General features: G+C 48.0%; 1 protein-coding gene across 1 annotated transcript; it reads right to left on the reverse strand.

Annotated features, from left to right (window-relative positions):
* Positions 1-1911: 1911 nt before the first annotated feature.
* Positions 1912-12605, reverse strand: LOC311444956 (cytochrome P450 2W1-like). Its single transcript, XM_084536455.1, has 9 exons — positions 12171-12605; positions 9902-10064; positions 7887-8036; positions 7633-7790; positions 6690-6863; positions 5548-5689; positions 4996-5180; positions 4351-4492; positions 1912-2908 (listed from the first exon to the last, which is right to left on the reverse strand). The coding sequence occupies exons 1-9, from the start codon at positions 12366-12368 to the stop codon at positions 2718-2720; spliced, it is 1503 nt and encodes a 500-aa protein (XP_084392581.1). The 5' UTR covers positions 12369-12605; the 3' UTR covers positions 1912-2717.
* Between the last annotated feature and the right edge of the window lie 1974 nt (positions 12606-14579).

Consider the following 14579-nt stretch of genomic DNA (forward strand, 5'->3'; position numbering starts at 1 on the left):
TGCACAAAGGGGCTGCGAATAGAAGGTGGTCCTCATTTTACAAATCTGTACAGTTGCTGCAATCCTGACACCTGATCATTGCCCCTTCGAGAGCAGGGACCCCTGTCCCCAGCATCAAGCAGCACCGGGGATTGCAGGCAGGGATGTGGAGCACGCTGCCCAGCCCGCTGCACGTGCCGTGAGCCACAGACACGGGGTGAGGTGGAGTTGTTCATACCTAATTTTCAATACCCAGCAACCTGTGTGCCCCAAGATGTTTGCCTTCAATTCAGGATGGTGTGTTGCAAGGCACAAACATGTTTTGCAGCCAGCAGGAAGACCCTCAGGGCCACTGAGGAATGTGGAAATGGTATTTCCACCCACTTATGAGCCCAGGGAGCCAATGTTTTCTGCTAGATAAATCAGTAGCTGAGTCATAATCAATGTTCTGCCATCATTTGGCTGAAGGAATAAATGGGAGACAGCACTTTCTTCTGTGGAGATACATTCAGCTATCTAGTTTAGTGTGCTGGAGAGCAAGCGATCACTTCCGTCTGTCTGCTAATACAGGTACAAGTAAGATACACTTGTAAAGGAGTCAAGGGAACCTGTTTCCCTTGGATGTTTGCACCTTGTGGCTCTCTTTGAGGCATGAATATTGCAAATTCTGCTGCTCTGCCTGACAGAGAAAGCCAGCAGGAAAGGTGATGTCTGAGAAGAGCAGGCTCTGGAGGCTGCTGTGCTTTTGGGAAAGGAGCCACCTCTCTCCTTCCAAGCCAGGACACCCAAAGCCAGTGACAAGGGGTCAGGTCTGAGGTTCCACCAGTGAGTTAATGCAGATTTGAACCCAGCCGTTTTCTCCCCCAAGCACTAGGTGGTTGCCACATGTTTCTTCTGAGTTCATATTAGTTTTGAAGGGGGGTAGAGCAGGAACAGGCCTGGCCTCTCAGAAGCCAAAGGCAAAAGTCTTTTTCACTTCCCTACCTTCATTGAGTTGATGTGTAGCTTGTTGCTCAGTTGCTTTACCTGTCTGCCCCCTGAAGAAGACCCCATCCTGCTGCCCAACAGAAACAGAGTCAGCAAGTGATGCTTTGGGAGGGCCAGAGCTGAGGTGAGAGACTCAAGGTCCAAGGCACTATGCAGAGAGACAGCACTAGCATCAGTGAAGGTGTGGTGGGAACCTTTCATTCTGCCCCTGCAAGCAAGATGTGATGGTTAGGCAAGGAAAAAAAAAGTGAAAAACAAAGGCTATCCTCAGGACTGACCAGTAGCCATAGCTGAGCTCAAAGGGAAAGCTCTTTGCCTTGGAGAAACCACTCTGCAGATATGGAGGGTGTCCTGCTGAGCAGTTTGTTAGTAGGACCAGGGCATTCAGAACCTCTCATCCACCAGATACGAGTTGAACTGACAATATTCATTGTCACTCTTGGGCTCAGGATCAACCTTCATGTTCTGTGCAGCACAGGGTTGGGTGGCAGGCACATCAGATATAATGAAGACATGGGAAAATTAAAACTTTATTGGGTTCCCATGAAGGGAGAGACAAACAGGGTGATAAAGTACATGATAAGATAATGCATATGGAAAAGGCAATTCACAGGTGGTTATGCGGATGGAAAATTGCCTGAGCTATACATCAACTGGAATAGGATTGCAGAGTGTGATGGAAGATAAGAGTGCTACAGGTAGGGACAGCAGCCAGATAAAGCCACAGAGTAAAGGAAAATAACCAAAACCAGGTCGCTTCTAATCCCTGATCCCAAGTCTCCTTGAGTGCATGTATGCAATGTAGGCACCGTGAAATTAGACTCCATTTGCATGGTTGGTTCCAGTGGCCAAAGTGTCCCAAATACCGGATTGATTCCCCAGGAGATCGTGAGAGAGGGAAAACATTTGCTCCTATTCAACATGGTCAGGAAAAACAGAGAGTCATAAAACGAGAAATTGCTCTTGTTTATTTTCCTGTATCATTAGCCTTTTATGATCAGTTGCTGGTACAAATATAAACTGGTGTCAGAAATGTAGCTCTTCTTTCTTTCAGGCTGTGAAGCAGCAGTGAACTTGGTGGTAGCATCACTCAGCCAATTAAACAGGTTCGCAGACTTTGAGGTGTCTTTCAGGACTCTGTTCCAAGGCATAAAGAACTTCATCCCCAAATCACATGAACTGGTCTGTTATTTTTCACTCTTGTGTTTGACCTGGCTGCCTAGCCTGACAGAATTTGCCTAGAAGCTATGGAGAGCTTGGTTCAGGAGGTACCTGCAGATGGTTCAACTGTGTGACCCATGGCATATTTCTGTGACTCGCTGTGAGTGTCAGTGTGTCTGTCCCAGGGATTTGGGGCAGATTTGTGCAATGTTATCAACCTTGCTGCTTTGCCGTGGGAACCTGGATGTCACACCTACATCTCATGGACTGTGTGCATGTCACCAGACATCCTCCGTGGTCCTTCCACCTGCTCCAGGCACAGCCTCCCTCTCTGGAGAATGTGTTGGTGAGCCAGGATCACAGTTTGACATCGATCGTCTGCACCCCCTCGCAGCTCGGGACCAACGAGCGGGTCAGTGACCTGCGGGGCAGATGGAGAGGTGGAGGGCAGTGGAGTGGGAGTGGATGGAGACAGCGAGAAGGAACTACGAGCGTGATGTGTCAGGATGGGGGTAGCGAGTCCTAGCCAAGCTAAGTTGGGCCTTAGCAGCTTCCCCGCTTGCCTGGGGGGCTCTTCAGCGAAGCTGTGGTTATTCACGTAGGATAGCACAGGTTGCCTGCGGCCGAGGCCTTAACGTGAAGGTTGTTTGGGGGACAGTGAGGTCCAAGTCGGACTCTGAAACTCCTGGCTGGGGTTGGAAAGTAAATGTCTGCAGCAATCCTACAAAGAAGACAAACAGTTCCATCTTGGCCAGGCTTTCTCCGATACAGTTCCTTCGCCCTGCAGAGGAAAGCAGTGGGTTTACTTGATGGAAGTATCAAGTTAAAAACAGGAAACATAATGGAAACAGGGGTGAAACCTCTGAGGTGGCTTCAGGGCATTTTGGAGCAGAGCAGCCCAAGTTGCTAAAGGTAGCTGACCCTTCACACTGGCATCAAGTGGCAGCCACGTGGCAAGCTGCAGGGTTATTTTGTATTTATGATGTACTCTCTTCTCTCCTTTCTTCGGAGGTTATCTTGTCCAATGAATGGGGGATCTCTCGCCTCATTAGGCAATGAGTTGTTATCCTGCCTGTCACTTGCGTGCAAAGAGACCAAGCAAATCCCTTCCTCTCCTTCGCCCTGTTCCCCTCCCCACAAGACTGCCTGTTTAGATCACCAGCTCTCTGGAGCAGACAGGCTCCTGTTCTGCGTATAAGGGTGCTTAGCACAGCAGGGCTGTGGATTAGGGTTGCAACTTTTGTATTCAATAAGGAGGAGATCCTTTCCTTCACCAAATCGCATGCATGGACTTACGAACCTTCCAACTCCCTCAGTATCTTTAACTGGTCCCTTTCTCTTGAAAAGCAGCCTGATAGAAACATGCCACCTCTTCCCAAAGTGGAATGGTCCAAAACTCACTTCTCACTGTAATAAAAGACTGTTTCTCCTTTCCTACTCCCCCTTTGTGCCAGATTCCCAGCCCTCACATGACAGTCCCTGTAGGGGTGAAGCACTTGGTGGACAGCGAGAACTGGCTTCCTAAAGTCAGAAGGGTCTGAGGCTGTAGCATGTTCTGGAACACCTTCAAGCCATCATTGCAGAGGAACAGCTGGGAAGCGTAAGGTTACACAGGAGGATTTGTAGGATTTTACAGGAAGTTTCCCTTTGTAGTACTTATGGGCTCCTGCAGTGCTGAGATTTGTTAAAATCCCAGCAAGACTGCTCCATCCAGCTGTGCCCTCTTGTAATGCACGCGGCTGTAGTCATGGAGAGCACAGGCTGGGAGGCAGGCATTTCTGGAAATTAGCAGCCTTTGGAAGCATTTATGGCTGTCAGGAAGGCACTAAGTGATATTTCGTCTTTTACGAAGGCTCAGGGGAGAGTTTCTGATACCTAACAACTGTTCCAGCCATTAGCTCAGTTTGAGTCCGAAGGGGGCTGGGATTATGAGCCTCCAGGGAGAGAATGTTCATTGTATATTACAGGTGAAACTAAAAAAAAAAAAAGTTTGAGATGACCAAAATTGCAGACAAAGGTAGTGTCAGGAACAGAATCCAGGATGCCAAGTGCCCAATAACCCCCCCAACCACAGGGTGGCTTCTTCCTCTAAAAGAAATGGTCTTGATGGAATCCTTGGCAGCCCCAAAAAGGCACCACTTAGTTGAGAAGACCCCATTAGTGCGCATTGTAATGAAATGATCCCACTGTAGCCTCAGCTCTGCAGGTCAGGGCTTTAGTCACCTGTGGAGAAGGGCAGGAAAGCCTCCCTCTTCACAAAATTCCCTTCAGCATCGAGGAAGTGGTTGGGGTTGAACTGGTGTGGTGTCTCCCACTGTGTCTTGTCCAGCAGCACGGAAGTGAGTGATGGGATTACAATTATACCCTGGAAGAAAATACATGAAAGTAGCTTTGTAAGTAAAATTCTTGGGCAGGAGCTGTTTTGCTTTATTTTGTGACACAAACGTTGTTGTCCCAGGAGATTTGACCCTGAAGGTTTTATCCCATCAGTCAACAGAGAGAGATGTCAGTGAGAATTTCCCAGCAGTGCCAAGGATCGAAGCCAAATGCCACGTGGCACAGCGAAAACCTCAGGCAGATCCTGTAAATTCCCTGGCAGATGCTTCGCTGTGCAGATAGCATCAAAGAGGTAAACCAAGGTCACTCCTGGAGTGAGGAAGTGCTGAGCATGAGAGGGCCTGAATCAAGTCCTCTAACACTGTTCTCCATGGACTCAGCATAGTCACTGGAGAGGAAGAAACCCTTCTGTGGGTAATTTTGGACACTTTGGGCTCCTGTCCTGTAGCTCACTCTAAAGAAAGTGGTCTCTAGTCCTACCAGCAGAAATCAGGAGGAGCAACCCAAAAATGGGCTGGAGCAGTTACCTACCTTGGGGAGGAAGTAGCCCCTGAAGTGGGTGTCAACAGCAGTGCAGCGGGGAACGTGGGGCAGGAGGGTGATAAACCTCTGCACCTCGTGTAACACCGCGTTGGTAAAGGGCATGTTCTTCCGGTCCTCGTACGTGGCCCACGTTCCAACTTTGATGGTTCTTCCAATCTCCTCTTGCACCTTTTCTGGGAGGAGCAAAGAAAGTTCAAAAAAAAAGTTCAGAACAAAAAAAGATGTGTCCCAGCAAGGCAGCCAACACTTCCGGATTCAGTTTTGGTAAAAGTATGCTTTTCCAGGTCTGGAGGGAGAGGATTCTTAAAACACCATCCCAGCTTTCCCTAGCTCTGTCTCTAGTTTAGGCACGTGCATGGGCTGTTCTCCCAGCATCATGCTCTGGTCTCCACTCTTTCTCCCAGCAAGGCACAGGGACTCTTTTGTTGTAACTTCATTCAGCATCTAATTACAGTGGGAGTTCGTAAATTAAAGAGGTGGGAGGCCTCTCCCTCCCATATCAGCCATGCCACAGGAGGAGAGTAGGTGAAAGGAGCTCACTCTGAATCTCCGGGTACTTCATCATGAGCAGGATGGCCCACTGGAGTGTCGTGGCTGTGGTCTCTGTTCCTGCCATGACCAGGTCCAGTATGGATGCTATTAGGTTTTCATCGTGGAAGATGCTGTCTTTCTTGTTTTTCTCCTTGAGAGACACAAGCATAGTGACCGGTAAGAAAGCTCTTAAAAAACGAAGTGTCAGCACTCAGCGGGTTTGGGAAATACCACATAACCCACACAACTGTTGGGCATGATCCTGTGTTTGTGAGCTGGGTGATGGATGGCTTGATCTTGCACACACAGCAAACAGCACCAAAGACAGGAGATTTGGAGTGGAGTGGTGATTTGGAATTCGTCCCCACCCAGAAGCAGCCTGGGGCTCAGGGCCAGATGCTGTTGATAGTCTCAGCCTTACAGGTTTGGAAAGAGCCCAGTGGCTCCCCTGTACGGAGGGAGATTCAGCTAATCCCAGACTCTTCCTACCCAGGAAGGGAGCAGCAAGACTGCATCCCCACCAGTGTTCAAAATGACATTTCAGAGTGCTTCTCCTGGGCTTTAGGACTGCAGTGAACCTTCCTCCATATAGGTGTGTAGAAGAGCTAATGCCTCACGTTGGCCCAGCTCCAGTGGGAAAGAAGAAAAAACTCAGAGTCCAAATATTTTGTGTGGAATGAAATCAACTGATGTGTGAAATTGCAGAGTCTCTGCTAAAGTGAGGTGCAGGGCAGGGCTAGCAAACGTACTGACAATTTATCACTCAAGTGCTTTAAGTGTATCATTCATCTTGGAGCAACTGTATCAATGATTAATTGATCTGTTGTCATAAAAAGAAAGGCAGAGTCAGCTTTCATGTGAATTCATGCATTTTCTACTATGAACAAAGAGTTCATCTCACGTTATTAGTGCTGCTATTTCAGGACTGGACTGAGAGAGTGACTTTCACTTCTTCACTTTGGTAGAAAAATCCCTGCAGTAAATTAAACCAACTGTCTGAGACAGGAATCTGATTTCAGTGCCACAAGAATAACAGAGTTACCTTCCACACATTCACATGAGATGACTGAAAGCAAGACTCAGCAACTGTTTGACCTAGAAAATCCAAACGAGACACTGCAAACAGCCAACAGAGCTAAGCAGTGACATACCTCGTGTTGCTTGAATATCAGTGCATCAGTGTAGCTCCTCACGCTGTTCTCATTGATATCTTCCCTACTTGCCTTCATGTATTGCCTTATAATGGTGCGCACGTCTTCTATTTTCTCAAGCAAAATCTTGTGGGTTTTGAAGAGAAATCCGAGGAATGGGTAGAAATTGAAATACTAACGAGGAATTAAAAAAGAGAAGCAATAGATCAGTAGAAGTATCAACATGATGAAATACCTTCTTCCTAGGACATGATAGATCAGGTGAGATTCGTCTTTTAGCTGTACAATTTTAGCATCCCAGGGACCCAGAGGGCTCACCGGCACATTTTCGTGAGGGTGGGCTTTGAAACCTATGAGCTTTTATTCAGTACTACCTAATTATAAACATTTGCACTGTTGTGTGGGAGCAGCTCCTCTACCAGTAACAGGCTGGTCAGCCTCTCAGCACGCCAGGCAGGCAGGCAGTTTATGTGACTGCTTGTTTTTTTCCAGCACCCGTTATGAATGATTGGGTATGATGGTTTGAAGATATGCAGAGTTTTCCTGGTACTCTCTAAGAAAGCATTTTTAATGCAGTCTGTGAAGTCTCCCTCACCTAGATATCAACACTGAATGTGTCTTTTTAGAAAACACCACAAAGGCAGAGAAAGCCTAGATGGTGTGATTGTGTTGAAGGAGCAATCAAATACCTGTGGAGCTAAAATGACCATAGTTCAGTTCTCATTTTAGCTCCACACAGATCTGCAGGATGGTGCAAAAGCCGGATATCAGAGGGGAATCTGGCTGTACACCTGTGGTGACCAAGGTGGTACATGAAGAACGTTAGAGGTGTAACAACAGGTTCCAAACATTTGGAAACTCCTGAACTGTTCCCTGTGATTTGTGTGGCTTGTTGCAATGTGCCAGCGGAAAAAGGCATTACCCTGTGGGACAGGTTACTTACATTCAAATACGGAGATCCCAGAAGAATCATAACTTCATCTATGAGTCTTAAGAGAGTGAGAAATGTTGGGTCCTTGTAGTCAAACCTGTCCCCAAAGAGCATGAGGAAGGTGATGTTGATGGGAGCGATGTTGAAGGACCTCAGGCTGAAAGGTTCCCCTGCAATGGGAGGAGGATGGAGGTGTTGGTGTGATGTTGTAGCAGCAGCAGTGACACATGTGGTGCTGTGGAGCACCGTGATGGTCCCCAGCTCACCTTTGAAGGATTTGATCATCTCGATAAGGAAGTGAAGCTCCTCGAAGACTTTCCCTTCCATCATTTGTTTGCCCATGCCGAGGTTGCGCATGCTGGACACGGTGAATCTCCGCGTTGTTCTCCACAGCTCCCCGATGGAGAAGAAGACACCTGGGGGAGCCATGAGACATCACTGCTGGCACCATGCACAGAGGATCCCCACCACACAAAACAAGATACGGAACTGGACGAAGCGGGATCTCCACAAGTGTTTGTGCTGCCCAGTTTCTAATGGATTTGGGGAATAAGGATCTCCCATTTCTCTGTGCCCCATCCCTGTATCCTCTCAGCTCAGTTTTCCCAGTCTCACCGAGCCTGTAGCTCATGAAAAACCAGCTCCCACCCAGCCCAGCCTGCCCCAGCTGCAAGATAAGCAGTTAGGGCTTTCAGACCACCACTGCTTGGCTGTAGGGCTGGGGAGAGAGGTTGGACTTAGTCAATCATGCAACCATTCTTACCCTGTTTGGTTGCAAGTCTAGGGCCTCAAGCAACAGCGTTGTATCTTTGAAGCTTCTCCCTTTGTTCTATTCCAATCATAAAGATCTTTTATCTTTGTGGGATGGGATAATTCAGTCTTGTAAACCCTAGACAGTGCTGAACTGTTTTTTTGAGATTCCCAGTAACAGTGAAAATACACTCCCAATGTATTTTCAGCAGTGGTAAAAACACTATCATTTTGTGGCTGTCACTGAGCTCATGCCTTGATGATCACAGCCACCATGAGCAGGGATGGGTATTTCATCCCATCAGAGGGTTGGAGATAGTGAAAGAAAAAAATTGTGTTAGTAATCTGAGGACTGTCTCAGACAGTGTCAATTAAAAAAGCTGGATTATAGTATTTCACATCTTGGCTGCAAGGTTTTTACATCTATTTGCCTTTTTTAGAACAAACACAGTTTTACAGCAGGGTAGTTTTAATTTGGAAAGCAAAACTTCTCAATTTAAAAATGTCAAAGCAAATTTCTAAATTTGATTTTTCTTTAATTCAGGCAATTTCATCTGGACCACTCATTTTCTGCAAACAGCTTCAGAGTCAACAAATTGACATTTGCTGGAGAGAAAAAATGTTTCATTGGAGAATTTGTGACCCTTGCTACTTAACAGCCCCTGTGAATTTACAGCTTCAGGTCACCTCTGAGCAGCTCCAACTTGGGTTAGGAAGGTAAGTGTGAAAGGACTTATAGTGCAATACCGACAGTTTCCCAAAGGGATATTTTATATGTAAATCAGCTCTGAACGATGCTTTTCTCCCCATCGATTCCTTTTCCTTATGTAGCGATAAATTCATCTCTTGATATTATGGCTGGGTAATTTAATTTCTAATTGTAATCCCAGCTCCAGCCTGTGACCAGCATATAAAGCTGCCTTTTGGCTGCTCACCGCTAAAGCCCCAACCGAAGCAGAGGGCGGAAGAACAGGGCAAGATGTCCTCTGAACTAGTCAGGGATGGAGAGCCACCTTGGGAAAACTATGGGATGTTTGTGGCAAGAATTTCCAGACTCAGCCCACTGCTGAATACATTTCACATCCCAGCCTTGGTGGAGACAAGATGCTGGGGAATCCAGCATCCAAAACTGAGGTACCTAGCACCAGGTGAACAGGACAAACCCTTCAGATCCGTACAGCCCAGCCAGCCAGTCCAAAGTCCCATGACCCCACAGGGGAGGTTTGGAAATGTGGTGGTGGCAGTGAGCTGCTCTCAGGGGCATTTATGGAAATCACCCCAGAATTACCACTGCACCTTTAAAAATCCCACACCTTGCCCTCCAATGCTTAGGATAGGGATCAGTCTGCAGGTGCACTGCCAAAAACAATGGCAGTGTAAAGGAGACGTGCGTGAAAGTGAGAAAAAACAAACATTTTCCATCGGCTTGGCTTCAGGAGGGTCCAAGGGGGATTTTTAAAAGCCTGGCTCTAGGGAAGCACTGAGCGACGGTACCATCCCTCCCGCCCGCCCCCCCTCATTTCTCTAGTACCGTTTCCGTTCTGAATTTGGTCAAATATTGGGATGGATGGTCTGTCTACAAACTCCTCTGTGTAGTTCACAAGCGCCTCCCGCACAACTTCGTACCCAGTCAGGACCACAACTTTCTGGAAGCCAAAATGGAGGGTGAAGACCGGGCCATATTCTTCCGCAAGCTGAAAGAGAGGCAAGCTGTGACAGTCAGCAAAGAAGGAAAGTGCCCGTTTCTTTCAGAAAGGACTTGCTATGTCTGATGCAGAGCCACCCCCTGCAGAGTGGCATCCATCAGTCGAAGCTCATCATGGTCAAGCACCAGGTGTTTGCATGGATGCCAGGCTGGTTGTTGGGGTTTATTGCCCCACGGCAGCCCCCACCCCTCAGTCGGGGCCTTGCTAATCTCATTTCTATGTTAAGGGGAAAGTCAAAAAGTGAAAAACAAAAACCAAGTACCTAGAGTTAAAGACCAGACCTCAAATGGCAGCCCAAGTTGACAAACCAGAGAGAGACAAAAACGGAGCAGGCATTTCAGTGCAAATAATGATGCTGTCACTCGGGAAAGCTCCTGCTCATGACACCCATCTTGTACCAAAGCACTCCAGCATCCCTGCTGCTAGATCAGGAGCCAAGCTCACCCACGCTGGGTGTACAGTTTGCCCTGCACGACCACGAATTGCAATCCCATGCCCCTGTGCTTGGACCTGGCTTTGGTAACTCTAGCTTAGCTGGGCACAGCAGGGAAACCTGTGGCAGGAGCAGGAGGCTGCCTGAACTGCTGGCTGACCCTGTGCTCGTATGCAGAGAGATGCTCGTTTTGCACCAAAAAGGGCACATCTTTGCCACAGCATAGCCGGGCTCTTTGCAGAGTGTAGCAGAAGACAGTTGAGGAAATGCGTGCTCGGTGAGGACCATCGCACGTGTGCCTGCTGCTACGTGCCTGCTGTGTCCTCAATGCCTGCTTTTTCCCTGGGTATCTCCACGTCACTGCACCAGCAGCCTGCCCATGAGGCTGAACACCGCTGCTGCGGCTGCACCATGCTCCTGGCAGTCCCTGGGGACAGCAGAGAAGGGCAGCACCAGCCCTGCTCTGCCTCCCAGGCAGGCACACGCTGTGTGTGTGTAGCCTCAGCCTGCTGCTGCTGCAGCAGCAGCTTTTGTGGAGGAGAAGGGTGCATCCTGCCTGCCTGCAGCTCTCCTGTTGGAGTGCCCAGCCAGCAACCACTGCTGCATATTGCTCAATGCAGTCACCGTTTTTTTTTTTATTATCTGTGGGGTGAGAAGCAGGGATAACCCCTCTGGATTCATCCCAAATTAAAGGCAAACATAGGCGATACCAAATACAGCCTTGCAGGTGATGAAAGCATGCAGAGGTAATTCAAAAACACAGTTCAGAGGCAAACATCTGCCCAGCCCCGCTGCGTAAACTGCCCCCAACCCTGCTGTTGCCCACAGACAAGCCCAGGGGCTGCAGCCTCACCCCCCAGCACCACAAATCCTCCCCAAGAGCTGCCAGCATTTGTGTGGCAGGGGTGTTAGGGAGCCTGGGCACCGCTGCTGCTGTCTGTTTGCTCACTCTCTCTGTGTCCCCAGCAGGTCGATCCCTTGGTGCTTCTCTGCCAGGGCGAGGAGGGAGCGCTCAGCAACCCCCCGGGCTGTGCCAGCCTCACCTGATGCCAACAAGCGGTTTACCAGCACGAGCAAAGTAAGTCGTTTCAATTGCAAGCTAATGGAAGAGCTTCCAGGCTGCTCAAACTTTCCATCCCACTCTTGTACTGCTATCTAGATTTTAATGCAAATCCAACTCAGCCAGAGGGAAGTCGATTTTGCAACAGGGTGTCTGGATTTGGCACCCTCTGAAGCAGTGCTGGGGTCACCGCATCGTAAAATTTCCCCACCGCTTCTCTAGGGCGCGGGATAAGGAAGCAGTTTCATTTCATGCTAGTTCTTTCCTAATGCTATACAAGTTTTCTGTGCATCAGAGCTGTCAAATTAATATTTAAAATCCCACAAGCATTATACACTTCATGTACATCATCACAATTACATGAAGAAATCACATATTACCCAGAGGTCTTTTTTTAATGGTTGATCGCTCACAAATGGCATTGCATCAACACAGACATTGGCTTGAAGAAGATCAGAGAAAATATTATAAAGCAATTTTCACACCTTTACAATTTAGTTCAAATTAAAAAAGACAAAAAAAAAAAAACAAAAACGCACAGATATAGCCCAGGCAGGTTTAAAATGCACAAGGGTCTGGGTTTGGGGTTTTTTTGTCCTACCTTCATTAGAGATTTATCTTGCCTTCTAATATCCACCAAATGCAGGTTACCAATGATCGGAAGAGGAGTTGGACCAGGAGGCAATTTAAAAGATGAATTTTTAGAGCCAGTTGAAAAATAGATTACAGCTAATAATACTGCTGCACAGAGCAGACAAATTAATACAGGATCAGAGATAAAAGAAATTAAAAAAGACATTTTTTTGTAATAATATATTTTTTTTGTGTTAGAAGCAATAAAAATGCAGTGGCACTGTTCAGTTTCTGCCAGCTGGCTTTCTGTTTGTTCTCTGCGATTGCTACAAGCACTCGATTCTTATTAAGGTTTGTAGAGTACCTAAATAAATACTGCTTACTCCACCCTCTTTAAACACCTCAGAGAATGTGGTCTAAGCAGTTTGCAAAGCCTGTCCAGAAGTAAAGAGAGTTTCAAATTACAAACCTATGCATGTGTGTGCAAGAACATATACATGGGAAAAGGTGCTTGGCATTCCTCTATAGCCTCCTCCTCCCCGAGACCTCAAAGTCCTTTACTAGCAGTACTATGACCCTCCGAACACTCTGCTGACACAGGGAAATAAAAAGATTCTTTGAGTACTATTAGAAACCTCCAGATTCAGGTTTGGATAGGGTTTGAGATCTCCAGGCTGCTAGAGAAAGAAATAGTGTTGTTAAGGGAGACTTTAACTTTGTTGATGTCAAGTAGAGATCAAAGGTTGTTGATGATGGTAAAGCCCTTGTATCCCTCGGTGTCGTAGCCTGTAAACTTTATCATAAAGTAAGCTCTGAGGTGCCCAGAAGGGATGTGATTGCAGACTCTGTGTCTGAAGTGGAGGACATGTAATAGCTAGCCATGGAAAATGAGCTTGGATCAAATGATCATGAGTGGATTCAGCATACATGAAATGGAAAGGCAAAATTAGATCTGAAACTTTCTGGGGGGATTCCTCATTTTGAAAGAGCAGCTTCTAAGTGAGAGAGGGAAGGAGATGAAGTTAATGAAGGTGGCTGCCCTGGCAGCTCCAGACCGTGAGCAAGATGGAGAATGGAATTAATTTAAGTCAAAGGTACAAAATACCTGGAGCTTGCATTCCTCCTAAAGGTTAACATCTCCTCTGGAGGAAATTGAGATCTGGTAATAAATAGTCAGTGGAATAAGTTTGTTTGGGGAAGAAAGATCTCTTACATTGTAAGGAAGCACAGGGCTAAAGGTGCATTTATCCAAAGGTTAGATCGTATAAAGAATATTATTCAGCAAGCATGTCCTCAGACTTGTGAATGCACAGAGGGTAGGGAAGGAAGTGGCCCGACGTGAGGAGAGCATAGCTGTGCTAGCACGGTCCCGAGGCAAACGGCCGCTTCGGTGCATGCCGGAGCTGCCGCACAGTGCGGAGAAGTCACAGCGCGGTGGTGCCCAGAAGCAGAAGCTGTAAGTGTGTCGCAACACTTCTGGGATTTTTTTTTTTATTAGTTTCCAAGAAATGGGCTGGAGGCAACGGTTTTCCGAAGAGCATGCCTGGGATGACTCAACCCTGCCTGCTCAAGTGAGCAGAGAGGCAGGGGGGGCGTAAAGGCGGGCGAGCAGGATCGGGGCTGGCAGGGGGCACAGGACATGGGCACCGCGATGACAGCTGGCAGGGGCATGAGCTCCGTGCCCTGGGCAAGGTGTCTGCTCCTGCAGGGCTTTGCTGGAGCGGAGCACCCTGCAGTGCAAGAGCTACGTGTCACTGCTGCTCGTGGTATTTCATCCTTGCCCTGGGAGCCACTGAAATCATAAAAAGGCCTTTCAGAGAAAGAGCCTTAAATTATCTCTGAAAAGCCGGGGGGGGGGGGGCGGGGGGGGGAGAGAGTGTGTTGTGTTTTTTTTTCAAACCAACCTCTGAGTGCAATGCATTAAAATGACAAAGGTAAGTCAAGCTCTTGCGATGACAAGAAATTCCTGTCTCAATAATGCGTCTGGGCTACGTGCTGCCCTGCCTGAGCACACAGAGCCCAGCACAAAGCACCTGCCAGGCGCTGACAGCGCTCCGGGTGCATTCCTGGGGCAGCCGGGCCCCTCAGGGTGCTCGCAGCCAGGTTGTCCCCAGTCCCCGCGGCCCCCTGACACCTCATGTGAGCCGAGCACGCCGGGCAGGACACAAGCACAGGCACTGGTCAGCATTGCCCATCACCCTGAGCACAGCCACCACGTTTTGGCAGCCCATGGTGTGTAAAGCCAAGGAAAGCACCAGCCCTGCATCCCTTAATTTAACTTAAATCCCCAAAGATCTCTGTGCCCTCCCCGCCAGCCACACTCTTGACTGTTCCCGTTCCTAGCAGTGCATCCAGGACTGCAGGCTCAGACAATCCTTGCAGGCTATTACCACAATGAGTTCCTTTTAAGCAAGTGCAGGAGCTTCAGGACTCACTG

This window comes from Aythya ferina (genome assembly GCF_964211825.1).
Source record: "Aythya ferina genome assembly, chromosome: 15".
NCBI lineage: Eukaryota > Metazoa > Chordata > Aves > Anseriformes > Anatidae > Aythya > Aythya ferina.

Bases quoted from the DNA above. Each gene is read 5' to 3' on its own strand.
- LOC311444956 (XM_084536455.1), bottom strand. From the start codon at position 12,368: ATGTCTTTTTTAATTTCTTTTATCTCTGATCCTGTATTAATTTGTCTG. The intron at 8,037-9,901 runs GTACTAGAGAAA...TGGCTCCCCCAG, and splicing joins CCAAATTCAGAACGGAAACG to GTGTCTTCTTCTCCATCGGG. The intron at 4,493-4,995 runs GTAGGTAACTGC...ATTTTCTTCCAG, and splicing joins GGGGCTACTTCCTCCCCAAG to GGTATAATTGTAATCCCATC.